The following is a 25,212-nucleotide window of genomic DNA, read 5'->3' on the forward strand; positions in this document are numbered from 1 at the left end:
TTGAAGCCAAAGGTTAATTTTTTTTAGTCTTCCCTGGAGGGGGAACCAATGCTGGCACATGGGATGGTTGGTTGCACCTGTCAGTGTTGACTTGAGGCCAAAAACTAAAACTGTAGCAGTTTTATTTGATACAAACTAACAGACATTACTAGAGGATTACGGTATTGATTTGTACACTGATGGTATTTAGAGGAAGCAAAAATCTGCAAAAAAGGATGCAGTTGAGCCTCTTTTCAAAGGCCAATTCTTTATATGAATAGAGTATTTTATGAAGTGCTGTTTTCTCATTTAACATTTTTACATTATAGTAAAAAATCAAACGAATGAAAAATGTTGTTAAAGAGTGTGTGGATTATCACACTGCATATTAGCAATCAGACAACTGAGTCAGACAACTAAAAAGAACACAGAAATCTAGGGCTGTGTGCATATTTGTATTTAATTATGATTACCTTAATAAATAAATATGCTTTTTAACTCACGTGGATTAAATCACAAGCTTTACAATAATTTCTAAGATCAACCATAGGTCACACTCCTGATTTTTTGGTCTTCGTTTCCCAAAAACAAAAGGACTGAAAAATGATTAATGGTGATGATTTTTTAAAATCCAAACTACTTAACCCTTGAACTGGACACTTAAAAAATAAAACATTCAAAAAGTACTGAGTAAAATCAGGCAGCACATTGGCTCTCAGGGTAGCACTGTCGCCTCGCAGCAAAAAGGTAAAATTTTACACTTTGGTTACATTCCTTACAGAACAGGTAGTTACAGGTTACACATGATTTATCAGTTCAAGTTCATTGTCAAACACCATCACGGGCAAGTTTTTTATCTTCAATTCACTTATACACCGATCAGCCATAACATTAAAACCACCTCCTTGTTTCTACACTCACTGTCTATTTTATCAGCTCCTCTTACCATATAAAAGCACTTTGTAGTTCTACAATTACTGACTGTAATCAATCTATTTCTCTACATACTTTTTTAGACTGCTTTCACACTGTTCTTCAATGGTCAGGACCACCACAGGACCACTACGGAGCAGGTGTTATTTAGGTGGTGGATCATTCTCAGCACTGCAGTGACAATGACACGGTGGTGGTGTGTTAGTGTGTTGTGCTGAAGTTTTTAAATACCGTGTCCACTCACTGTCTACTCTATTAGACACTCCTACCTAGCTGGTCCACCTTGTAGATGTAAAGTCAGAGACAATCGCTCATCTATTGCTGCTGTTTGAGTTGGTCATCTTCTAGACCTTCATCAGTGGTCACAGGATGCTGTCTACGTGGCACTGTTGGATGGATATATTTTTGGTTGGTGGACTATTCTCAGTCCAGCAGGGACAGTAAGGTGTTTAAAAACTCCATGAGCATCACTGTGTCTTATCCACTCATACCAGCACAACACACACTAACACACCACCACCATGTCAGTGTCACTGCAGAGCTGAGAATGACCCACCCCCCAAATAATACCTACTCTGTAGTGGTCCTGTGGGGGTCCTGACCATTGAAGAACAGCATGAAAGGGGGCTAACAAAGCATGCAGAGAAACAGATGGACTACAATCAGTAATTGTAGAACTACAAAGTGCTTCTATATGGTAAGTGGAGCTGATAAAATGGACAGTGAGTGTAGAAACAAGAAGGTGGTTTTAATGTTACGGCTGATCATACGGTGTATGTCTTTGGACTGTGGTAGGAAACCCTGAACCTCAGAAGGAAACGCACACAGCTATGAGTAGACCATGTAAACTTCACACAGAAAAGACACAAACCACTTCACTTGGGAATCAAACCCAGGACCTTGCAACATTTTTTAACTGATCTTTTTTATTAAACACTAGAACTGTAGCACTTAATTCCAAAACATTAAATGCCTGTTTGCACTGTAACTCAATAAAATCTAAATAAATAGTAATTTTCCATTAGAATGTTCATGTTTGTTCTTTTTAAGGAACCTGACATGCACAACTTTGGTATCACAGAGTACAGTATCGTGTGTGTGCACAGCCACTCACTGCCATCCCTAATGAGTCATACCTAATGCATGTGCCTCGATCGGTCAGCAGAGGCCACATTTACACCAGCAAGGAGGAATTCTGTTTCAGCCATTGCCCCTTTTCTTACAGATGCACAGCCAATTGTGTGCCTGTGTAGCCACCAGGCCGGTTGATAGCAGAACTGAGATCTGGTGGGATAGTGTGTTTTACTGTTGTGCCACCAAGGCACCCAGATTTTGGTTTAACATGCTTTTAACCATACCACTGCTGTTTACTGTTTACTTACAGTTTGCATACGTTTTAACTTATTCATGAGCTCTGTGTAATATCTGTTTTAAACACTGCTAAACAGAGACTGGGGCATGTCAGGTCTTTTGGACATGAAAGCATAGTAAACATAACACATGAATAGATAGATAAATGGATGGATGGATGGATGAATAGATAGAAATAGATAGATAGACAGACAGACAGATAGATAGACAGACAGCCAGATAGATAGATCGATAGATTGATAGATAACTTTACTAATCCCAAAGGGAACGTCAAGTATTACAGCTGCTCAAGGTACGTTAGAAAAAATTATTAAGTATTCCTGTACCATACTTGTAGGTAAATAAAGATATGTAATCTGTCATATAATAGACATTACTTACTAATTAAAGATGACTTATTTGCTTGAGTGGTTAATGAAGGAATTAAGTATGGTGACACTAGACGATTATGTCACAAAATCTGATCACCTCTAGTCTAAGTCACTGTGCTGAAGGCAGATTTACTGTGAGGGTGGCCTACAGCTATCTAAAGCAATGGTTTAAGGGTTGACAGTAAGCTGTCAGGGTGATCTTAGAGAACACGTTCACTTGAGAAATGATGGCTGCAAATGTTATATAACTCCTGCAGGAAAGGATAACAGTTCACACTATCCACAAAGAAAACAGACACACTTATCTGAGCAACTAAAAAAACATTTAGAATCAAATCCTTCAAGATGGAGCTACATGTGAAGATTTTAAGTAGATTATATAAGTTCTCAGCTGAAGGTAGAGAGCAAAGTCGAAATGTTTTAGCACTAAGGTTGAGTTGACGTGCCTTTTGGCGACTTGAGGTCACTACACTTCTCAAATACAATTCCATCAGCCAGTGCCATGACTGAATAAGAACCTGCAGTTAGATTTGCAAAGTGGAACACCAATGTTTAAATAATAAAAGGCATCAGATTTATGAGATAGAATCAGAATTACAGACATTTTAAAGCATACATATTTTAAAAACTGAAATTCAAACATTAAAATAGGTCAAATAAATAAAAGGTACAGCAAAATCATTTCAAAAACAGCTGCAAGAAAATACAGTAGACCCTTGAGTTACGAACGGTTTACCATACGAACATTTCGAGTTACGAGCGATCTTTTTCAACTTAACGTACAAACAAATTTCGGATGACGAACCGAAATTCGCAAAACACGTGACGTCACGAACAAGTTGACTCCGACCATCTCTCTCTTTCATATATACAGTGAGCAAACATTCGGACAGCGGACGGTGTTTTTTTGGTGTTTTCTTTATATTTTGTAAAATTCTATATTAAAATGGAAAAAAGAAGGTGCAGAGAAAGCGTAGTGGTGAGAAAATGAAAAAATATATTACTATTTGTTGTAGTATAATTACTCCTGCCAGAAGCTGTCACTGTGTATCAGACAGTGGGGACAGTGAGTGAGAGAGAAGAAGGAAATCGGCTAAATAAAGTATTCTTTCTTTCGTGCAATTACACCTACAAAATACAATACTATTAAAATAAAGAAGGAAATAATAAATAAATATGAGAGTTATTGTTGTTTCTGGTAGATACATTTTATATAAAAAAGGAAATTTATTATGGTGTATAGTACAGCACACGTACTGTACTGAAATGTGATGTGTATTTTTTATTATTGTTTATTACAGGAATGTCTATTCTATGATTTAAGATTTAAGGAAAAATATACTTGTATACTCGTAAGGGGGTGGTTTGGGAGGTCTGGCACAGATTAATTCTATTTACATTATTTCTTATGGGAAAAATAGGTTTAACTAACGAACATTTTGGCTTAAGAACAGCCCTTTACAACCAATTAAAGTCGTAAGTCAAGGGTCTACTGTACATTACCTGGATGACTTTATTTATCGCTTATTACATTTTGAAATAAATCTATCACTATCAAGTCATAATTCTAGATAGTCTGCATAAATAAGAAAAATCAAGAGTCCAGGGTCACAAGGGTATACATTTCTTGGCTAAAAACTTCTAAAACTTTCAAAAGTCAAATGTTTATGAGATGAAATTCAAGATGAGGATTGCCCAAAGGACAAAGCACAAAAAAAGTCAGAAAAAAGAATAATAAAGCCACAGTCCACACAAATTTATTAGGATTGTAAAAAAGTTGTAATGCCCTGGGTGTTCCTCACTTAGCAATCCAACAAACTGCCTGAAATGGCAAACACTTACTACTGCCAGTACTATCCTGCAGGTGCACCACCTGAAGCTAAAGAACAGAAAAGGACCAGTGTTTTCTTAAACTTACTTTAGCTCTTTCTCTTGTCAACTTCATTTCATTTGTTACTAAACATTAATTACTGCATTTTAAGTCTGTAACACATTCCAAAAAAAAGTTGGGATGAGGCCGATTTAGGGCTAGTAATAAGGTTAAAAAGCTATGATGATGGTGAGGTAATTGTAAACATAATTGTATACAAAAGCAGTGTCCATGAAAGTCTTTAAGAAGCAGAGATGGGCAGAGGATCTCCAGTTTGTAAACAAATGCTGCATGAAAAAATACTGAAATGTTTTAAAACAATGTACTTCAAACTAACATAGTTAGGGATTTGCATATTTCTCTCTCTACGGTGCATAATATCATTAAACGATTTAGAGAATCTGAAGGAAATTTATTGCATAAAGGGAAAGTGCACAAACTGTGATCTTCGATCCCTCAGACGGCACTGCATCAAGAACGGTTATTCAACAACAGCTGATATAACCACATGTGCAAGAGATTACTTTGGCAAACCTTTGTGAAGCACTACAATACAGTGTTACATTTGGGGTTGTCTATTTATGGGGAAAAAATCCTTCCAAATAAGCCAAGAGAACACTAAACCTAGCAGAGAAACACTAAATGGCACATTTGCAGCAACAACAGGCATTTTTTATGTGTGAGGTCAAATGTAAATATTTTCAGTGCAGAACAATGAGTAATAATGGGAGTGGCCCTTTGTCCGGCCTCCAGTACTGCAGCAGAAGAGAGCTTTGTCTGACCGTGCTCCCAACAGCCGATCTGTCATTTCTGCTTCGGCTTGGCCGAGTGACAGGGCCCTGAGCGGGCTGCCCAACCCCTAACTGCCCACAGTGTGACAACCAGAGACAAAAACACAACACATCCCATTCTTCCAATCATCTGCTTCTGCTGCCATGACTACAGGGCCAAGTTTTTAGAGAGAACACAATTCCTTTGGTTAAAACTTTTGTTGTGATTAAATTAACAGATAAAAGTGCAGTGGTCACAGGATGCTGCCTATGGGGCGATGTTGGCTGGACATTTTTGGTTGGTGGACTATTCTCAGTCCAGCAGTGACAGTGAGGTGTTTAAAAACTCCAGCAGCGCTGCTGTGTCTTATCCACTCATACCAGCACAACACACACTAACACACCACCACCATGTCAGTGTCACTGCAGTGCTGAGAATGATCCACCCCCCAAATAATACCTATGGTGGTCCTGACCATTGAAGAACAGGGTAAAAGCAGGCTAAAAATAGTATGTAGAGAAACAGATGGACTACAGTCAGTAATTGTAGAACTACAAAGTGCTTCTATATGGTAAGTGGAGCTGATAGGTAGGAAACCCTGAACCTCCGAAGGAAACACACACAGACATGGGGAGACCATGTAAACTTTACAGAGAAAGGACCCGACCACAAGTATTAAACCTACTCATAATAACCTACATAACCTACTCATAGTCTATAAACTGAGTTACAGCATGATTAAAGCATTGGAAAGTTAATAGTAACCCTTAATTTGTCTCAAGGCTAAGAGAGAAGACTGCATCAAAAGGGTAATAGGTGTAATAGGTGTACGAACATTTCCAAGACCTTAAAGATTCCTAAAGGAAGCATTGGAAGTATTGTCTGAAAGTTCCAGACCTAGAGCAGATCAGAAAACAAGACTGGCTGTGGGTATAAGACCAAATTTGGTCCAGAGGCCTTAACATTCTCATCGGAACAATGCAAAAAAAAAAAACAGGGTGACCAAGTGTGTCGGTGGCATTCATGAGAAAATCACTTAACAAGGACTTCATGGCCAGACTCCAAAATACATGCCACTCTTGACCATAAAGCACAGAGGGGGTTGTTTGGAATACACAGGAATGAATTTGGATAGGCCTGCAGAGTTCTGGGATACAGTTCTATGGAATGACAAATCAAAACAAACTGTTTTGCCATACAGATCAGTGGTCTGTCTTGAGCACGAATGGTGAGAATTATGACCAGAATATTATTCCCACAGTCAACGATGGAGATGGGTCAGTAATGTACAGTAGAGATGCGTTGTTGCTGTATGATCTGACAGTGGAAAATCTTGGTGGGATTTAAGGAAAGCAGTTGCAGCACAAAACCTATGAAACCATAATGACCCTGAAGCTTTGCAACAGAAGAATCAGCAAAGGTTCCACAGAGAGCCTGATCCTAGCAAAATTGCTTATTAGAGGTATCAAAGTACCGGGACAACCAAGTACTGAGTCTGGGAATTAAATAATAGTGCACCCGGACATTTGTCAAGACAACCATATACGGTTGTACCTTGTAACTCAACGTCCCCTAAACTCAAAATCTTTTAAACTCGACGCCCTTCGTCGGGAAATTTGTCCTTTAAACTCAGCGTTTACCTTAAACTCAATGTGTTCAGTTTAAAAAAGTGCAAATATGAGACGAATCTGAATTTGTGTGGAATAACCGTCAAATTCCCTCTGAAAGTGTCCACATGTATATGTGTTTAGCTGGATTTTTCTCCTGTTTCACTTTTAAACTTGTGTTATAGCTCAGGGTTCTAAGAAACTGTAAGAATCAGCTTTTTTCAAGAGTTTAAAACACTTACTGTTAAAAAAAGCTTAACGTGACTTATAGAAACACTAAACCTCTCCTAATTATTACTACTCATAAGTTCTCTCCATTAATGAAATTCCTCACTCGTTTTAGTACAGTAAGTCAAGGTAAGCTTTTCATGTGAGTGCACCTTTACTGAACGGAATACAGTATTCCAACATCAAGCATCTTCATGATTAAGAAGCATAAGTAAACAATAAAGAAGTAAAGGTAAAGTGCATTTTTATTGATTTTTAACTGTTTTCAATTGTATTTCAGTGTTTTTATATTATATTTGTGTTATTTTCAGTGTATAAGTGTCAAAGTCAACCCCATTACTTTACATAAGCCTAAAATATATGCAGCTCCACAGGACCCTGGAACGCATTAACAGGTTTTCCATACATTCTTATGGGAAAAATACCTTGAAACTCAACGTCTTTTAAACTCAACGCCACTCCCAGAACCAGCTGACGTTGAGTTTTAAGGTACCACTGTATTTCTATACACTTCACCATAATAACATTTAAATTTCCCCTTTGGGCACGTGATGAGGCACCCACAAGACAACACTGAAGGTGGTGTTATGACAGGACTTGTGGAAGGACCAAGCTAGATGACATCATCATGACATGGATTGCATAGGGACAGTGGTAGCCTAGTGGGTAGAGCTTTGGGCTATCAACTGGAAGATTGGCGGCTCAAATCTAGGCTCTGCTACGCAGCCACTGTTGGGTCCTTGAGCAAGGCCCTTAACCCTGTCTGCTACAGGGGCGCCGTACAATGGCTGACCCTGCGCTCTGACCCCAGCTTCCACACAAGCTGGGATATGTGTGGAAAGAATTTCATAGTACTGTAGAACCGTATATGTATATATGACAAATAAAGTATATCTTTTTCCTCTTCTTCCATTATCAGGGGCTAGTCTGCTACAGACAGATGACATGAGAAAGAGGGCATTGGAGAAAGCTAAGCTATTCGATGTATGATTTAAGTTAAATCACACATTAGAACTTGATGAACGACAGGTTTAAGTTTACTGATATAAATTGTTATATTGAGGATTATGTTATGTTTAGAACAAAATAACATTGGTCAACGGAAACCAATGAACTTATTTAGGCCTGAATTAAAAGACCATCACTGATATACAGCCAAACTGTTCATGCTGAATAATGTTGCAGGCAGCATAACGTTCACTGTGGTGCCTCTAGACTCTTTCACCTGTCACATGTGCTCAGTGTTAACCTGCTTTCATCTGTGAAGAAAACAGGGTGCCAATGGAGGAACTGCCAACTCTGTTGTTATCTGTTAACCCTACTAGAGGATGTAGGGCCCTCATGCCACCCTCTTTTTATTTTTTCTTAATTTGACCGACTCTGGCAGTGCTTCACCTGTTTCTCCTTACACATAGGAGCAGATACCGGGCCTGCTACTGGTTGGGTTGATGCCCTTTTAAGGCCCTGTTCAGCTCACCTTGTGTAACAGCCTGTGTCCTGGTATCTTATCCATACTACTGAGAAAGCAAACCATATGGATGTGCCATATGAAGGAGCTGGACTACCTGTGCACATCCAATAGGCTGAGGTATCGCCTCATGCTATCAGTAGTGACAAGGGCACTGGCAAAATGCAAAACTAGGGAAGACTTAGAAAGGATAAGGAGAGAGTAACTTTCAGTGACCACCACCTGCAAAACCATTTCCTTTTTGAAGGTTGTCTTGCTGTTGCCTCTCCAGTGCACCTGTTGTCACTTTCATTTGCACAAAAGCAGGTGAAACTGGTACACAAACCAGATTATTCACTGATTTCAAATAAAATATGCTGCTTTGGCACTGCAATATGACTTTAAATACTTATTGAACTGTGTTTTTGTAACAGAATTTGGCTTGTGTAGCCCTTCAATTCATCTAATAATTACATTTTCTTTCAACTCTTCATGAGTGCAGTATTAGTGCGACAGTGCTGGGCTATACTAATTTTGGCTATTTATCTAATGGCTGTTTCATGTACATGTATATTTTTATAACTCACATGGGAAATGCCAAAAATAAACATGATCTATAAATAGTTGTGAAGCAACTTCTTGTTGAATCGTGTTTCTTAATGCTCCATTTTTTTTTTTTGGCACTAAAAAGCATGTTTAAGTGTCTAGACATGGATTAGAACATTACCAAGGGTGTTAATCTTTGCATTAAGCAATATGTAACACACCAGCATGCAGCCAATCTTGTTTTCTAATGTCAGTGGATCTCACAGCTTCTGCATGTTCTGCATATTCCACTGATTGATACATTCAAGACCCCAAAATATAAGGAAAAATAAGCTGATGGTGGTTGAATAGCAAGATTTGCCTGCTTAAGAAAAACCCTTTGGTACAGGGTGGTGACTGCTGAGAGGTTTACAGAAATGAGGCAAACAGGCAGAAAAGGCTTGGCACTTATGACAGGAGTTGCTTTATTTCTTGCTGCAGGACTGTCTGGTATGCCAGACTGTTAAGACCCACCTTACAGCTGGCTGGTTAGCATTCCAATCTCCCTGTGTACCTGTCTCCATGCCTACAGCGCTCAAATAAACCAGGCAAGTATAAAGTAAAATTAGGAGTTTAATCCTTGTTGCCTGTTTGCTTCTTTTCAACATATTAAAATATCCACATTTAAATCATAAGTAAGTCATAATGTAATAATGTAGCTGCTTTGCCTTCTGAATGGTACAAATGTAAAGCACTTGGCCTAGCGTGGGAAGATCATGCCTGACAGTACCATAGGCATCTGTCAGTCTGTCACTGGAAAAGCATACCTGACCACTGCTCTCTGAGTAAACAAGTTGTTTCTGTTCTAAAATACAGAATATATGGTTGCCTTGGGTCAATAAATGATATAATCAAATATCGCAATAATTTAAATTCATGAAGATATCATGCAAATGATCATCTAGTACATTCTGTCTCATTCCATTGCTTCGTGACTTTTAAGGTGTGGTGTTATTTTAGGAAACTGCATTGAAGTATAGGCCACACAAACATAATATCACCAACAAATGAACTATAAATATACATGTTTAAAATGCCACTTGATATACAACCCCAAATCAGAAAACGTTGGGACAGTATGAAAAATGCAGTTCCTTACATTTACTTTGACTTTTATTTGATTGCAGACAGTTTGAACCCAAGATATTTCATGTTTTGTCTGCTCAACTTCATTTCACTTCATTCAATTCCAGACAGTTATCAGCAACAAGTCCAAAAGCCAGGGTCTGTTCATGGTATAGGGCTGTGTCAGTGCCCTTGGCAAAGGTCATTTACACTTCTGTGATGGCAGCATTAATGCAGAAAAGTACATTGAGATCTTAGAGCAACATATGCTGCCTTCAAGATGTCATCTTTTCCAGGAACATCCCTGCATTTTTCAACAAGACAATGCAAAACCACATGCTGCACACATTACAAAGGCATGGCTGCAGAAGAAGAGGGTACGGGTACTGGACTGGGCTGCCTGCAGTCCTGATCTGTCCCCAATAGAGAATAGAGAATAGAGAATGTGTGGAGACTTAAACCGTGTTTGCAGGAAGAATGAGACAAAATAAAAATGTGAAACACTAAATTGCTTGGTCTCCTCGATGCCAAAACGTCTTTTAAGTGTGGTGAAAAGAAATGGAAACATTACAGAGTGGTAAATGCTTTACTGTCCCAACTTTTTTTGGAATGTGTTGCAGGCCTGAAATGCAGGAATGGATGTTTATTAATAAATGAAATGAAGTTGACCAGATAAAACATGAAATATCTCAGGTTCATCCTGTCTGCAATCAAATAAAAGTAAAAGTAAATGTATAAAACTGTATTTTTTTTTTATTATTTCACTGTCCATGCTGTCCCAACTTTTTGTGATTTGTGGTTGTATAATGTAAAATTTTAGTTTGATAAAGAATGCTGGGGTAGATGCAAATAAAATAAAGAAACTCTGTTGCATGTGACCTACTTTCCTGTAAAAAAAAAAAAAAAAAAAAAAAATACAAAAAAATACAAATAGGAAAATGGTGTCAGTGTGCCAGTTGGGCAATATTTTGGTTTTCCGTCAGACAAACACATGTCATCTGTGCAGAAAACAGATTATCACCAAGTAGTAATTAGTAATACTAGTAATTTGCATGACTCAGGTAATACCATCCAGCTGAGTATGCAAAAGTGGCATCGGCCCATATAGGAGAAGACAGACTGTCAAATCAACCCACAATCTCAAGAACTTTCTCAAAATGTACAAAATATAAATGTGACAGTGCAAAATGGTGAGAGTGCATCACCAGTGTAACCTGTTACATAGTGAAGGGTCTGCTGCAATTCAACACAGTCGAAAAGCCACTATTCTGTGAAATGTTACAAACCTTGAATTCACAGTACAAGCTACCAAGCTGTAAGTACTTCAGCAAGACAGCCATACCTGAGATGTATAACATTGTGGGGTTGAGGGTTTGATAAAGATAGCGGATTTTTACTTATTCACAGATGACATGTGGTCAAGTACTAATATGACTGTGCATGTCACCGAGTTTTCATGTGTTTTCAGCACATCCGGTGGTGTTATGAGCCCCTCACACATCTTGAGCCTGATGAGGTTAACATGTCTTTCTGGCAAAGAATGCATCAGTGCCTTAGCACAGGGTACTGAAAAGTTTATTTTGCTATTTTTGCCCATTACTTTTTGTATTTGTTCTGTGATGTTATATTCTCATATTTTTATAATAGCCCGCCAACACAGTAAGTTTTATTTATAGTTTTGTTATTTACTGCTCATGTAATATTGTAAAAATGTAATATTAGCAAATGAATACATCAGTGCTTTAAACCTGAGTTATTTACTTTTATACTGTTGGTTAATTTCTTAAGGATGCTGTGAACGTTTTATTGCTATAAATAAAATATTCCCAAGTACTCAGTCCAAAGCCCACTGAATGGAAATTGTCGTAGTCTGCAAAAAATACCTGTTAGCAATAGCTATAAAGTTAGATGAAAACAGATGATAATGGGTGTGTTCGAAAACCTAGGGAGCTCTCTACATAGACAGTGCACCACTGCACTTCTGCCAGGGGTGTTGGTGATATTGTCTAAAATGATGGGATCATGAATACTGAAAAGTACAGACAGGATTTCATTCATAATGCCTTTCCTTCTGGACAGTGCCTGATTGGGAATGGTTTTATTATTCAGCACGATAACAATCCCAAGCACACTACTAATGCAGAGAAAACACTAATAAAACATTGACACTCCACAGAGTCCAGATCTACATATTAATATACTAATATACTCAAATTAACAGTATTGGATCACCTGGATGAAGGAAGGAATAAATGACACCTTAAGGGCACATTTATGTGAGAAGTGGCAAAACCGCTTTTGCGCCGGCTGTGCCATTGTTTCGTATGGAGTGTGGCAGTGCTGCCTAGTTTGCCGCTGCGCTTCCCTGAGTGGCACGCACCACACACTTTTGCCGGATTACGCTCACAATTTTTGCGTTTGCTATGCCGCTTATAGTTCACCTGATTGAATCGGTCAGCAAAGTTCAAAGTGCCTACAATGAGACTAACTGTTTGATAAAACGTGGTAAAAGCGACGCAGGCAGTATGAACAACGCTTAACGTTAACAAAGCTTAACGAGACTTATTGCATTAAAACGACCAAGAAATTTCATTCATAGAGAGAACTTAAAACTAAGAGAGGTTTATTGTCCCTATGTTGTTTTTTTTGTATTAGTACATTAAGCCACTTTAAGCTTTTTTCACGATAAGCAATTTAGACTCTTGAAAAAGCTGAGTTTCTCAGCACCCCGAGCTATAACACAAGTTCAAAAGTGAAACAGTGAGAAAAATACAGCTAAACACAGATGTATGTGAATGCTTTTGTATTCATGTTGTGGAACACTTTGATGACGTTTTACTGCATGGCTCAAGCCAAGCACTGGGCAAAGTGCCGATTTGCGCCAAGGCTCACCGTTTTGCCGTTTCTCATGTGAATGTGTGAATACATATGGATGGTCTTAAAACTTTCCTAACAACAAAGCTAGTGGTAGTGGTAACAACAAAGCTAGAACAGTGGTAGCTCAGTGGTTAAGATATTGGACTAGTAATCATAAGGTTGCCTGTTCAAGCCTCACCACCACCACTGTTGGGCCCCTGAGCAAGGTCCTTAACTTTCAATTGCTAAAACACTGTATCCAGTCATAATTGTAAGTTGCTTTGGATAAAAGAGTCTGCTAAATGCTGAAAATGTAAATGTGGTGGTACTGTATGTCTGTGGGAATTTGTGCCCATTCAATCAAAAGAGCATTTGTATGGCTTGACCCTGATGCTGGCTCAATTGAGGTTGCGCAGCAGGATATTCCGCTAGCACACAAGTGCCAAGATTCTAAACTCCTCAGCTCAAAACTCGCCGTTGCCACTTGTCAGCTGGGCGCCATCTAGCGGGCATAATTGGCAGTGTCTGCAGCAGACACTGTTCTGCTAGGGCGGGATGGTCGGGCAATGTGGGTGAGGTCTTCAAACGCTGTGTAAGGACCCTGATTGGCAGATAAAGAGGCGCCTGTGCAGAGTGCATACATGAAAAACAAGGTCAGAGGAGGCGTGAGCAGCAATATACCCACCTTGACTGCAGTCAGGAATCCCCCAGTAGCAGAAGACAAATTAACTACGCTAAATTAGGAGAAAAATGGGAGAAAATGCATAAAATAAAACAGAAAAAAAAGCCTCAATTGTTGTTCCAGTTCATTGCAAAGCTGTTTATTGGGGCTGAAGTTAGGGCTCTGTGCAGGTCAATGGAATTTTTTTTGTTTTAATCAAATATAAATTCGCTGCCACTCATGAAATAAAGATGCTTGTAAAGACGTTTTATAAAGAATGAAGAAGTATTTTTGTTAGCATTTACAAACAGCTTAACAAAATGCACTCCTACATTCACTCACAAACACCTAGAGGCAATTTAGAGCAGGTATTCTACTTTCTGCACTTTCCACTTCTTTCTTAAAAAATGTGAGAAAACTAGAGTATCCACAGAAAGCCCACACAGAAACAGAAAATCATTCAAAAGAATCCAGGTTTCCAGGACTCATGGTGCTGTGTGGCACCAAAATACCAGCTTCAACAATATTGTTTATATGACATAACATTCTCAAAATCTTTCATGTGACACCAATAATCCGAACGCAACACGCTTGTGTAGGAACAAAACACTTTTTTACATCAGATGTCACACTAATCAACTCAACCAATCAACCAATCAGCTCTGTCACGCTTGCAGCTGGTTCAAAATGCAGCGGCTAGGCTTTTAACTGGTACCAAAAAAAGGGAGTCCATCTCGCCTGTGCTGGCATCTCTACATTGGCTGCCCGTTAAATACAGGATTGAGTTCAAGGTCTTATTGATAGTTTTTAAAGTCCTAAACTGCAATTCTCCAAAATACATCACTGAGCTCCTGCGTCCATACTCAACCTCACGAGTTTTAAGATCCTCCAATCAGTTGCTGCTATACACTCCCAAATCTAGACTTAAGTCAAAAGGTGACAGAGCTTTTTCCGTTGTTGCCCCGAAACTGTGGAATAGTCTGCCTGTTTTTATTAGGATGTCATCCACAATTGATGTTTTTAAGTGTAATTTAAAAACACACTTATACTCTCAGGCATTTCATTGCCCTTAATAAGTTTTATAGAATTTTCTTCTTATGTCCAGGGTATGTCTCAAACTTTGTTCTATTGTTTCTGCATTTTTATTCATTATTTTAAATTTTGCTGTCCTTTGTTATTCCTTACTGTTACTTTTATGGTTTTATTGTCTTATTTTATATTGTACAGCACTTTGGTTGGCTCTTGTAGTCTTTAAATGTGCTTTAAAAATAAAGTTGACTTGGCCGCTCAGGTGGCGCAGCGGTAAGAAGACACGCGCTGCAACCAGAGCTGGATTTCGAAGGAGCGTCGTTTCGAATCCAGCTCTGCCTTCACGGTCGAGGCTGGGCGGCTATGGACAACGATTGGCCTGTTGTCCGGGTGGGGGGCGGGACTTGAGACCGTAGGGGATGCTCTCTCAGGAACGGGGCGATCGCGCCCTCTGCTGGCTGGTTGGTGGCGCCTGTATGGAGACGGGAGGGGGTGTGGCGGAGTGTGTGATCCTCCGTGCACAGTACTCTGCCACGCTACACTCGTCAAGTGTGGGTGATAAGACGGTCGATTGGCTGTGCACGTTTCGGAGGAGGCGTGGAACGGCCTCGTCAGCCCCAACCAGGAGCAGGAATCCGCACTAATGAGAGGATGATAGATGGGATGAAAAATTGGACGTGCTAAATTTATAAAAAAAATAAAATAAATAAAGTTGACTTGACTTGACTAATGTTTCATAATCAGACAATGTTCGTTATTATAAACCGCAGTACAAGTTATTTTAATAGCAAGAAATGATGTTAACTGGTAAATGGAGTATTTTGCTACTTCTTTAAACTGCCCCAAATAAGCAGTCATGTCATAGTTAAATCAAAACCAGTTTTGTTTAACTTAGTGGGTACAGTTAGCAACACCATGTGATATCAAAATAATTACAGTTCATTTTCAATGGAAAATAGAAGCAATTGTCTGTTCCAAAATGCCCCTAACTCTGTACTGAGCAATCTGGCCTATTCACCAAGACGTAAAAGCACATGACATGCCTGCAGTGCAGGGATTAGGCTAATCAGCTGGGTGTGTGTTGTTGCTCAGAACAACATTGTTCTTTAATGCAGTTGTCTTTAAGGCTATTGTTTTCTTATTCAGATAACAGTAAAATCTCATTTTAACTGGATATTGTCAAATTTCCATTGATTGTCAAGGTTTTGTATAGTAAACGTATATAACAGTTACCCATTTGGGATTGTACACTTGGTGGCAATTGAACTCCAATGGGGAGAACATGCAAACTCCACACAGAAAGGACCCGGACCGCCCCGCCTGGGGATCGAACCCAGGACCTTCTTGTTGTGAGGCGACAGTGCTACCCACTTAGCCACCGTGCCGCCCTGTGTCTCCAATTAACCTGACTGCATGTTTTTGGACTATGGGAGGAAACAGGAGCTCCCAGAGGAAACCCACACAGACACGAGGAGAACATGCAAACTCCACACAGAAAGGACCGGACCGCACCGCCTGGGGATCAAACCCAGGACCTTCTTGCTGTGAGGCAACAGTGCTACCCACCAAGCCACCGTGCCGCCCCACAAACACATCAGTACAAGTGAATTATTTTAGGCTGATAATTAACAGCATGTATGAGTTATGAAAGAGCTCTGACAATATGCAAGATTTTTAAGCAGATAACAAAGTTAAAATAAGGTCAAATAGTAGGTGTTCCAACTGTGGTGTGAGTAATAACTTGAAAATGACTTCTTTCTGTCAAACATGGACAAATGGCATCAGCAAAGAGAAAATGTGGTTACAAGTCAAAGCTCAATTACAGGAACAGACCTCATTTCCATGTTCTTCATCCCTAAACAAACTACAATATTTATTTATATATTATTTTTTACTGATCTACCACAAACCTGTAGAACAGAATTCCAAGAGGGGTTAAAGCTGTTTTAGTCACAAAGGCTAGTATACGAAGCCTAAATGAATATGTTAACATGTAGAGAATTAAAGCCAGTGTGTCAGTTGGAACTGTCCAACTACAACCCAACATCAAGACAGCATGAAAAATGCAAATAAAAAACAAAACACAGGGTTTCATTGCAGACAGTGTGAACCCAAGATATTTCATGTTTTGTCTGGTCAACTTCATGCTATCTGTTAATACATTGATTCTTGAATGTTTTAAAATAAAGCAATAAGCCACGAGAGGCCGTGCGTTACTGTGATTTTAGCTCGGGGAATGACGTTTTTGGCACGACGCGAAGCGGAGTTGAAAAATGCATGGACGTCCCTGAAAAAGATGTCTTCATGAAGGAAACCTAAAACCTCAGTGTACTTTTCTACATTAATACAGCTCTCAAAACAGTTTCTGGACATGTTTAACATAAGGCTTCTTTTTCGCACAGCAAAGTTAAGTGGTATTTGTGAATGTAACTCCGTATTGTAGTGCTTGACAAAGGTTAGTCAAAGTAATGTGGTTATATCAGCTATTGATGACTACGGTTCTTGATGCAGTGCCGTCTGAGGAATCAGGGGCGTTCAGCTTAGGCTTGTGCACTTGCCCTTTAAGCACTGAAATTCCTCCAGATTCCTTAAATCATTTAATAATATTATGAAAAATGTAAACCCCTTCCAAAAATTCTTTGAGGTACATTCAATAATTTTCTCACGCATTTGTTATCAAACTGGAGATCCTCTGGCCAGCTTTGCTCCCCAATGACTCAGCCTTTCATTGATACTGCTTTCATATGAAATCATGATTACAATCACCTGTTGACTTCACCTGTTGGGAATCACATCATTATTTAGTTTTTGTTACCCCATTACTAGCCCTAAATTGCCTCCGTCCCAACTATTTTAAAATGTGTTGCAGGCCTAAAATGCTGCAGGAATTAATGTATATTTACAAAGGAAATGAAATTAACTTGACAAAACATTAAATATCTTGGGTTAATAAAGTCTGCAATGAAATAAAAGCCAAAGTAAATCTAAGAAACATGTTTTATTTTTTTATTTTTCTATTTATTTATGCATTTTGTCCCTTTTATCTCCTGATTTAGTGTAGTCAATTTGTCTTCTGCTGCTGTGGATCCCTGATTGCATTCGAAGAAGGTAAATTTCTTGCTCACGCCTCCTCTGACCCATGCGCATTCCTTTGCAGACCCTTTCTTTTTCATCCATGCTTCTGCACAGGCGCCTCTATCTGATAATCAGGGTCCGTGCACAGCGTTTGAAGACTCCATCCATGAACTCCACCCGCTAGATGGTGCCCAGCCGACTGGTGGCAATGGCAAGTTTTGAACCGAGGAGTTCAGAATCTCGGCACTGGTGTGCTAGAAAAATATCCCACTGCACCACCTTGGCGCCTATTGTGTTTTATTTTTTTTTATTTTATATATTTTTGTTCATGCATTTTCTCCCCTTTTTATCTCCCTTTTAACCGCGTCCAATTGCCCGATTGCGTCATGCTTCCTCTCCACCAATGCTGATCCCTGCTCCGATTGAGGAGAACGAAGCTAATTCACGACCCCTCCGACACGTGGGCAGCATGCCATATGCATTTTATTACCTACACTTTGACGAGTGCAGTGCAGCTCAGCGTTGTGTACAGAGAGGACACACCCTGAGAGCACTTTTTTCTCATCTCTGTGGAGGCGCCATCAATCAGCCAGCAGAGGTTGTAATTGCACCAGTCATGGGAGAGAGACCCCATCCGGCTTAGTCCCGCCCAAATCTGAACAACAGGCCAATCGTTGTTCATGTAGCTGGCAGGCAGAGCTGAGATTCGATACGATGTATTTGAGATCCCAGCTCTGGTTCCAGCGTGTGTTTTTACCGCTGCGCCACCTGAGCGGCCTTGTGTTTTATTTTTAATTGCATTTTACATAGTCCCAACTTTTACTTATTACTAAGAGAACTACAAAGTAGGTTCTAGCTGAAGAAAACTATAGGGGCTGAAGAGCTATAAGGCTTTGCGCTAGACCTGAAAAAATGACAAACATATAGCATGCATGCAAAATATAAAGTGACGGCTTTAGTTAGACTACACCAGCAACCTGTATGTCAGCGGAAATGGAAACACGTTGGCAATTGCATAATTTCCTCTTTAAAATTACGCACCACTGATCAGAGAAAAAAAAGACAGGGACTTTTTTTTTCAAAACTGAAAGCATCTTACAGACAGATAACATAATTAGATCTGAAATGCTGGTACGAGACTGTTACTTCAGGCATTTAAAGTACTTTTAGGGCACATCTGATCCAGAAATACAACAGAAGGCAGACATGGAAATGGAAAGAATGATCAGTTCTGTTCTGTGTGAAACAAGTCCCATCAGCTTCAAAGAAATCTTAAGTATGTAAATTATACACCAAGTTCAAAGCACAGTTTTAACAGCTACACCTCAGGGTACATTCACAACTATCTGAGGTTTGTTAAAAAAGCCACATTCTTTGTACTGGCATGCACCAATATCCGCCAAAGTAACAGATGGTAGTGGGCAAACAGCCTTGGAATATGAGAAAAACAAAGACTGCTTCACCTAACCTCTAGTGGGTTTTTATTTTAGGTTTATACACTGATCAGACATAACATTATGACCACCTTCCTAATATTGTGTTGGTCCCCCTTTTGCTGCCGAAACAGCCCTGCAACTGCAATGCACTGTGTATTCTGACACCTTTCTATCAGAACCAGCATTAACTTCTTCAGCAATTTGAGCTACAGTAGCTCGTCTGGGCCAGCCTTCGCTCACCACGTGCATCAATGAGCTTTGGTCGCCCATTACCCTGTCGGCGGTTTACCACTGTTCCTTTCTTGGACCACTTTTGATAGATACTGACCACTGTAGACCGGGAACACCCCACAGGAGCTGCAGTTTTGACAAGATGCTCTGACCCAGTCGTCTAGCCATCACAATCTGGCCCTTGTCAAACTCACTCAAATTCTTACGCTTGCCCATTTTTCCTGCTTCTAACACATCAACTTTGAGGATAAAATGTTCACTTGCTGCCTAATATATCCCACCTACTAACAGGTGCCGTGATGAAGAGATAATCAGTGTTATTCACTTCGCCTGTCAGTGGTCATAATGTTATGCCTCGTCAGTGTACAGCACAGCAGAGCTGTTTTAAGACTAAGAAAAATAAATCACTCACCAATATAGAGCGAGGAGTCTTTTTTCCTAACATGATCATCAATGTAGGACACTCCCAGAGGCTGTACAGGTGTAGCTCCAATGCCCAGCAGCACTTGGGCACCAATGAGAAGCAGGTACATCATGTTAGTGTTGGTTCGGTTGCCGCACAGTGCACCTTCGTCCACGTTACTCCTTGAGACGTTAGAGCAGACTTCCCTTCCTGGCTCCTTTCTCCAGGCCTCAACGCTTTTGTAAACATATTGCTTGGTGAGAAACTCTGGCAGGGCAGACAATAGTGCACCCAGCGCCATGACAATGCCCCCGCAAGCAATCAGACGGGGCCGGTGGGCCCTGGCACCAAAATAGCTGACAAACAGGATAAACGCCAGGTTTCCAATCTCAAAGCTGCTGGCAATCACACCTACATCGGCGCTCTGCAGGTTGAAACGGCGCTCCAGCGTAGTCAGAACACTCACCTGAAATAAGCAGAATTTTACATTTCAATTTTCAGTTTTAAAAGCAATTGAGCTAATTTTATTTTATTACATTTTTATCTGCTGCTGTTACATGTGACATTAAAATGAAATGTAATACACCACATGAACAAAATAATTGACTTCCAGTAAGCTATTTGAGTCACTTTAAAATATTAATCACTGATTTCTAAAGACAAACAATGGCCACAGGATGCCACCTTTCAAACAAATTACTTTGCCAAGTTCTGCACTGCTAAAGCTGCCTTTGTTCATTATAAGTGCTGTTATTGTGCGATAGAAAAGTCTAGAAGCAGCACCAGCTTAGCCACAACATAGTAGGCCACACAAGCTTACAGACTAGGAAGCTAAGTGCTAAAACGTGATAGATACAGTCATGTAAAAAAGTTAGGACACCGCATGAGAACCTTCGTCTTTTTGAACATATTTAAACATATGAACATTTGAGCTTTATTTGAACAGTACTGAGTGATGGAGCTTCTATAACTAAACAAAAAAAATGTTACAAATTATTTTTAAACACAAGTTGTAAAATGTAATAAACAAAAATGGAAATTTATTGTGAGGAAAAAGTTAGGACACCCCCACATTTATTACTACTTAAAATGTCTAAAATTAGAATTAAGTGCACCACATCAGCTCCACTGATTAGACCATCGTTAGAGGACATTGGAGTTTTACTTAAACCTCAGACATTAGTTTGGTTTGCTCTTGATTGTTGAAGTGAGTGGTATCACCATGGTGATCTCTCTGAGGCCTTCAGAAAGAGGGTTGTAGATGCATACGAGTCTGGGAAGGGATTTAAAAAGATCTCAGAATAATTAGAAAATCAGCCATTCCACCGTCCGGAAAATCATTTACAAGTGGAGAACATTTAAAACAACTGCCAACATGGCCAGGTCAGGCCGTCCAAGTTCAGCTCAAGAGCAGACCGCAAGATGTGTAAAGAATCTCCAATAATCCTACAATGTCATCACGGGACCTACAGATAGCTCTTGCCACAGTTGATGTCAAGGTACATGCATCTACTATCAGAAAGAGAGTGCACAAGTTTGATTTCCCTTGCTGTCAAAAAAAACATCAGGGCAAGACTAAAGTTTACCAGAGAACACCTAGACAAAGACCAGGACTTCTGGAACAATGTGCTTTGGACAGATTAATCCAAAGTTGAATTATTTGGGCACAGTAACAGAAGACATGTTTGGTGCAAACCAAACACAGCATTTGAGCACAAGAACCTCATACCAACTGTGAAGCAAGGAGGTGGAAATGTCATGGTTTGGGGCTGCTTTGCAGCAGCAGGGCCTGGCAAGCTCTCCATTATAGAATCCACAATGAATTCTTCACTGTATCAGAGGGTGATAACTAAAGCTGAAGCGGAAGTGGACCATGCAGCATAACAACGACCCAAAACATTCCAGTAAATACACCAAGGAATGGAAGATGCAAGAGACCCCTCAAACATCACACAGCTGAAGAAATTCTGAAAAACTTTCTCCCAGTTGATGTCAGAGACTGGTAGATGGTTATAGGAAACATCTAACTGAGATTATTTCAGCCAAAGGGGGAAATACCAGCTATTAGGGCAGAGGGTGTCCTAACTTTTTCCTCACAATCAATTTCCATTTTTGTTCATTACATATTACAACTTGTGTTTAAATGTAATTTTTTCAGTTTTTATTTGTTTAGTTATATAAGCTCCATCCCTCAGTACTGTTCAAATAAAACTCAAATGTTCATATGTTTAAATATGTTCAAAAAGACAAAGGTTCTCATGGGGTGTCCTAACTTTTTCACATGACTGTATGACATTAACTATGGAGCTTAAAGTGTCTCTGGAAGCAGTGTAAACACAAAAATGTTAAGTTAGCTTTGTGGATAAATATTCCATTGCTGAGCAGCAACACACAATCTTAACACCACCACGCATAATGGTAACTGTCAGCTTTGGTGGTGTAAAACACACTTCAGTGGATTCTGGAACAGCAGAAACACATTCTCTGGAGTAATGAATCACTGTACTACCTGGCAATCAGACAGACAACCCTGGGTTTGGCAGGAGCCAGAAGAACACTACCTGACAGACAACATAGTATCACCTGTGAAGTTTTGTTGGGAAAGACTAATGGCCAGGAACTGTTTTTGATGGTTTGTGCTGGGTTCCTTAGTTACTGTGAATAAAATATTAATAATAATACTACAGCATGAAGAGACGTTCTAGATCGCATTCATTTGAAGGATGTTCTGTTTTTCCTGTTCTAGAATAAGGTTATTAAAATAATGCTTTGCAAGTTTGAGTGGATAAACCTGACGGGCCAGTACAACTAAACTGGAATGCCAATAATGTCCCAGGCTTGATCATCTTGTATTAGTACTCAACTGTAATAATGCTCTTGTGGCTGAATGGATGTGTATTCCTGTAAAGTACATATTCAGAAAAAAACAGATAAATCTTTGGTTTGGGTGTTCAAATACTTTTGGACATATAGTGTATCTCTGAAGGTTTTCAAAAAGCACAGTAATTGTTTGTGGCAGTTCCATTTATTATGTCCTTTTAAAGTGTAAAAAGGTTATTTATTAGTGAAAAGAGCTGTTATTAAGACCTTGTCCTTGCACTAATCCCCTTGCTCCAGAGCAGACACGTTCTTCTAGATTACCTGTCACTGTAAGCGGTGCAAATCTTAAAGCCTTGTAATGTCAGTGTGCAACATTTCACCCAGATTTTAAATCACAGCATATTATAAACACCTTCCAGTCTGTTGTACAAGTCGAAATACCTTATTGGTGAAAAAGAAGTTGGTTTTAGCTCACGACTACGATAATTTAAATAACCCTTCTAATAAACAATGTGAAGCAGCTTAGAATGTACAACTCCAAATCAGTGTAAATGTTCCTTTTATTTGATTGCAGACAGTTTGATCCCAAGATATTTCATGTTTTGTCTGCTCAATTTTATTTCATTTATTAATATACCTCCATTCCTGCATTTCGGGTCTGCAACACATTCCAAAAATAGTTGGGCCGGGGGCAATTTAAGGCTAGTAATGAGGTGAAAAAACTAAATAATGATGTGATTCCAAACATGTCAACATGTGATTGTAATCATGGTTTGGTACAAAAGCAGCATCCAGGAAAGGCTGAATCTTTGATGAGCAAAGATGATCAGAGGATCTCCAGTTTGTCAACAAGCGCGTGAGAAAATTATTGAAATGTTTAAAAACAATGTACCTCAAAGAAAGATTGGAAGGGATTTGCATGTTTCCCCCTCTACAGTGCATAACATCATTAAACCATTCAAGGAATCGGGAAGAATTTCAGTGCGTAAAGGCCAAGGCCGCAAGCTTAAGCTGAACGCCTGTGATTTTCGATCCCTCAGACGGCACTGCATCAAGAACCACCACTCAACAATAGCTGATATAACCACATGGGTGAGGGATTACTTTGGCAAACCTTTGTTAAGCACTACAATACAGAGTTACATGCACAAATGCCACTTAAAACTTTACTGTGTAAAAAAGAACCTTATGTTAACCATGTCCAGAAGCAGCGTCGACTTCTCTGGGCTTGGAGGCATCTAGGATGGACCATCACACAGTGGAAACGTGTATTGTGGTCAGATGAATCAGCATTCCAGGTCTTTTTTGGAAAAAATTGACGCCGTGTGCTCCGGACCAAAGACGAAAAGGACCATCCAGACTGTTATCAAGTCCAAGTCCAAAAGCCAGGGTCTGTCTTGGTATGGGGCTGTGTCAGTGCCCTTGGCAAAGGTCATTTACACTTCTGTGATGGCAGCATTAACGCAGAAAAGTACCCTGAGATGTTAGAGCAATATATGCTGTCTTTAAGACGTCATCTTTTCCAGGGACGTCCATGCATTTTATGCAGGGTACGGGTACTGGACTGGCCTGCCTGCAGTCCTGACCCGTCCCCAATAGAGAATGTGTGGAGAATTTTGAAACGAAAAATGCGACAACGGTGACCCCGTACTGTTGCACATCTTAAGACGTGTTTGCAGGAAGAATGAGACAAAATAAAAGCTGAAACACTAAATCACTTGGTATCCTCTGTGCTGAAACGTCTTTTAAGTGTAGTGAAAAGGAATGGCAACATTACAAAATGGTAAATGCTTTACATGAAATACATGAAACATGAAATATCTCAGGTTCATACTGTCTGCTATCAAATAAAACTCAAAGTAAATGTAAAAACAACTCTGTGTATTTTTTATTATTTGCATTCTCCATGCTGTCCCAACTTTTTCCTGATTTGGGGTTGTACAACACCTCAAGAAAATCTTAAGACAGATGGGCCACAGTTTTGGGTTCCATTCCAGCCAAAAACAAGACTCTATGGCTATGGTGGGCGCAGGATCACACAATTAAACAGGTAAAGATTGAAAAAAATATTGCCAGTCAGAATGTAACATATAGCAGACATCATTAACCCAATTGGAACCGTGTCAACATTTCAGGATGATATAATGATATAGAAAGTCTTTTCTTGTCATACATGAGCCCCCTAATACCAACATAGAATTGTTTGAATGCCACAGTCTATCTGTGTATTATTGCTGACCATGTTCATCATGTCATGTCATAAGTTTACTGTTATGGACTTTCCAGTTCCCAGACCTGAATCAAATGGAACAGTTTTGGAATGTAGCAAAATACAGGAGTCACAGCATGAATGTGCAGCTGACAAATCTGCAGTGAAAACATGGTGCAAATAGCATAAATGTTTTAACACACTTTGGAAAGCATGACACAAAGAACTGAAAGTGATCCAAGAGCAAACATGTTTCTACCCATAA

The 25,212-nt window shown here is 39.5% G+C and overlaps 1 protein-coding gene across 1 annotated transcript in view; it reads right to left on the bottom strand.

The window, feature by feature from the left end:
• The window catches only part of slco3a1a (solute carrier organic anion transporter family member 3A1a), a 76,446-nt gene that overhangs the window by 36,007 nt on the left and 15,227 nt on the right, over positions 1-25,212 (bottom strand). The window contains exon 2 of the mRNA XM_063004551.1: positions 19,928-20,384. Coding sequence (XP_062860621.1) covers positions 19,928-20,384 — 457 coding nt within the window. The remainder of the gene's footprint in view (positions 1-19,927; positions 20,385-25,212) is intronic.

Source organism: Trichomycterus rosablanca, chromosome 11, assembly GCF_030014385.1.
Source record: "Trichomycterus rosablanca isolate fTriRos1 chromosome 11, fTriRos1.hap1, whole genome shotgun sequence".
Taxonomy (NCBI): Eukaryota; Metazoa; Chordata; class Actinopteri; order Siluriformes; family Trichomycteridae; genus Trichomycterus; species Trichomycterus rosablanca.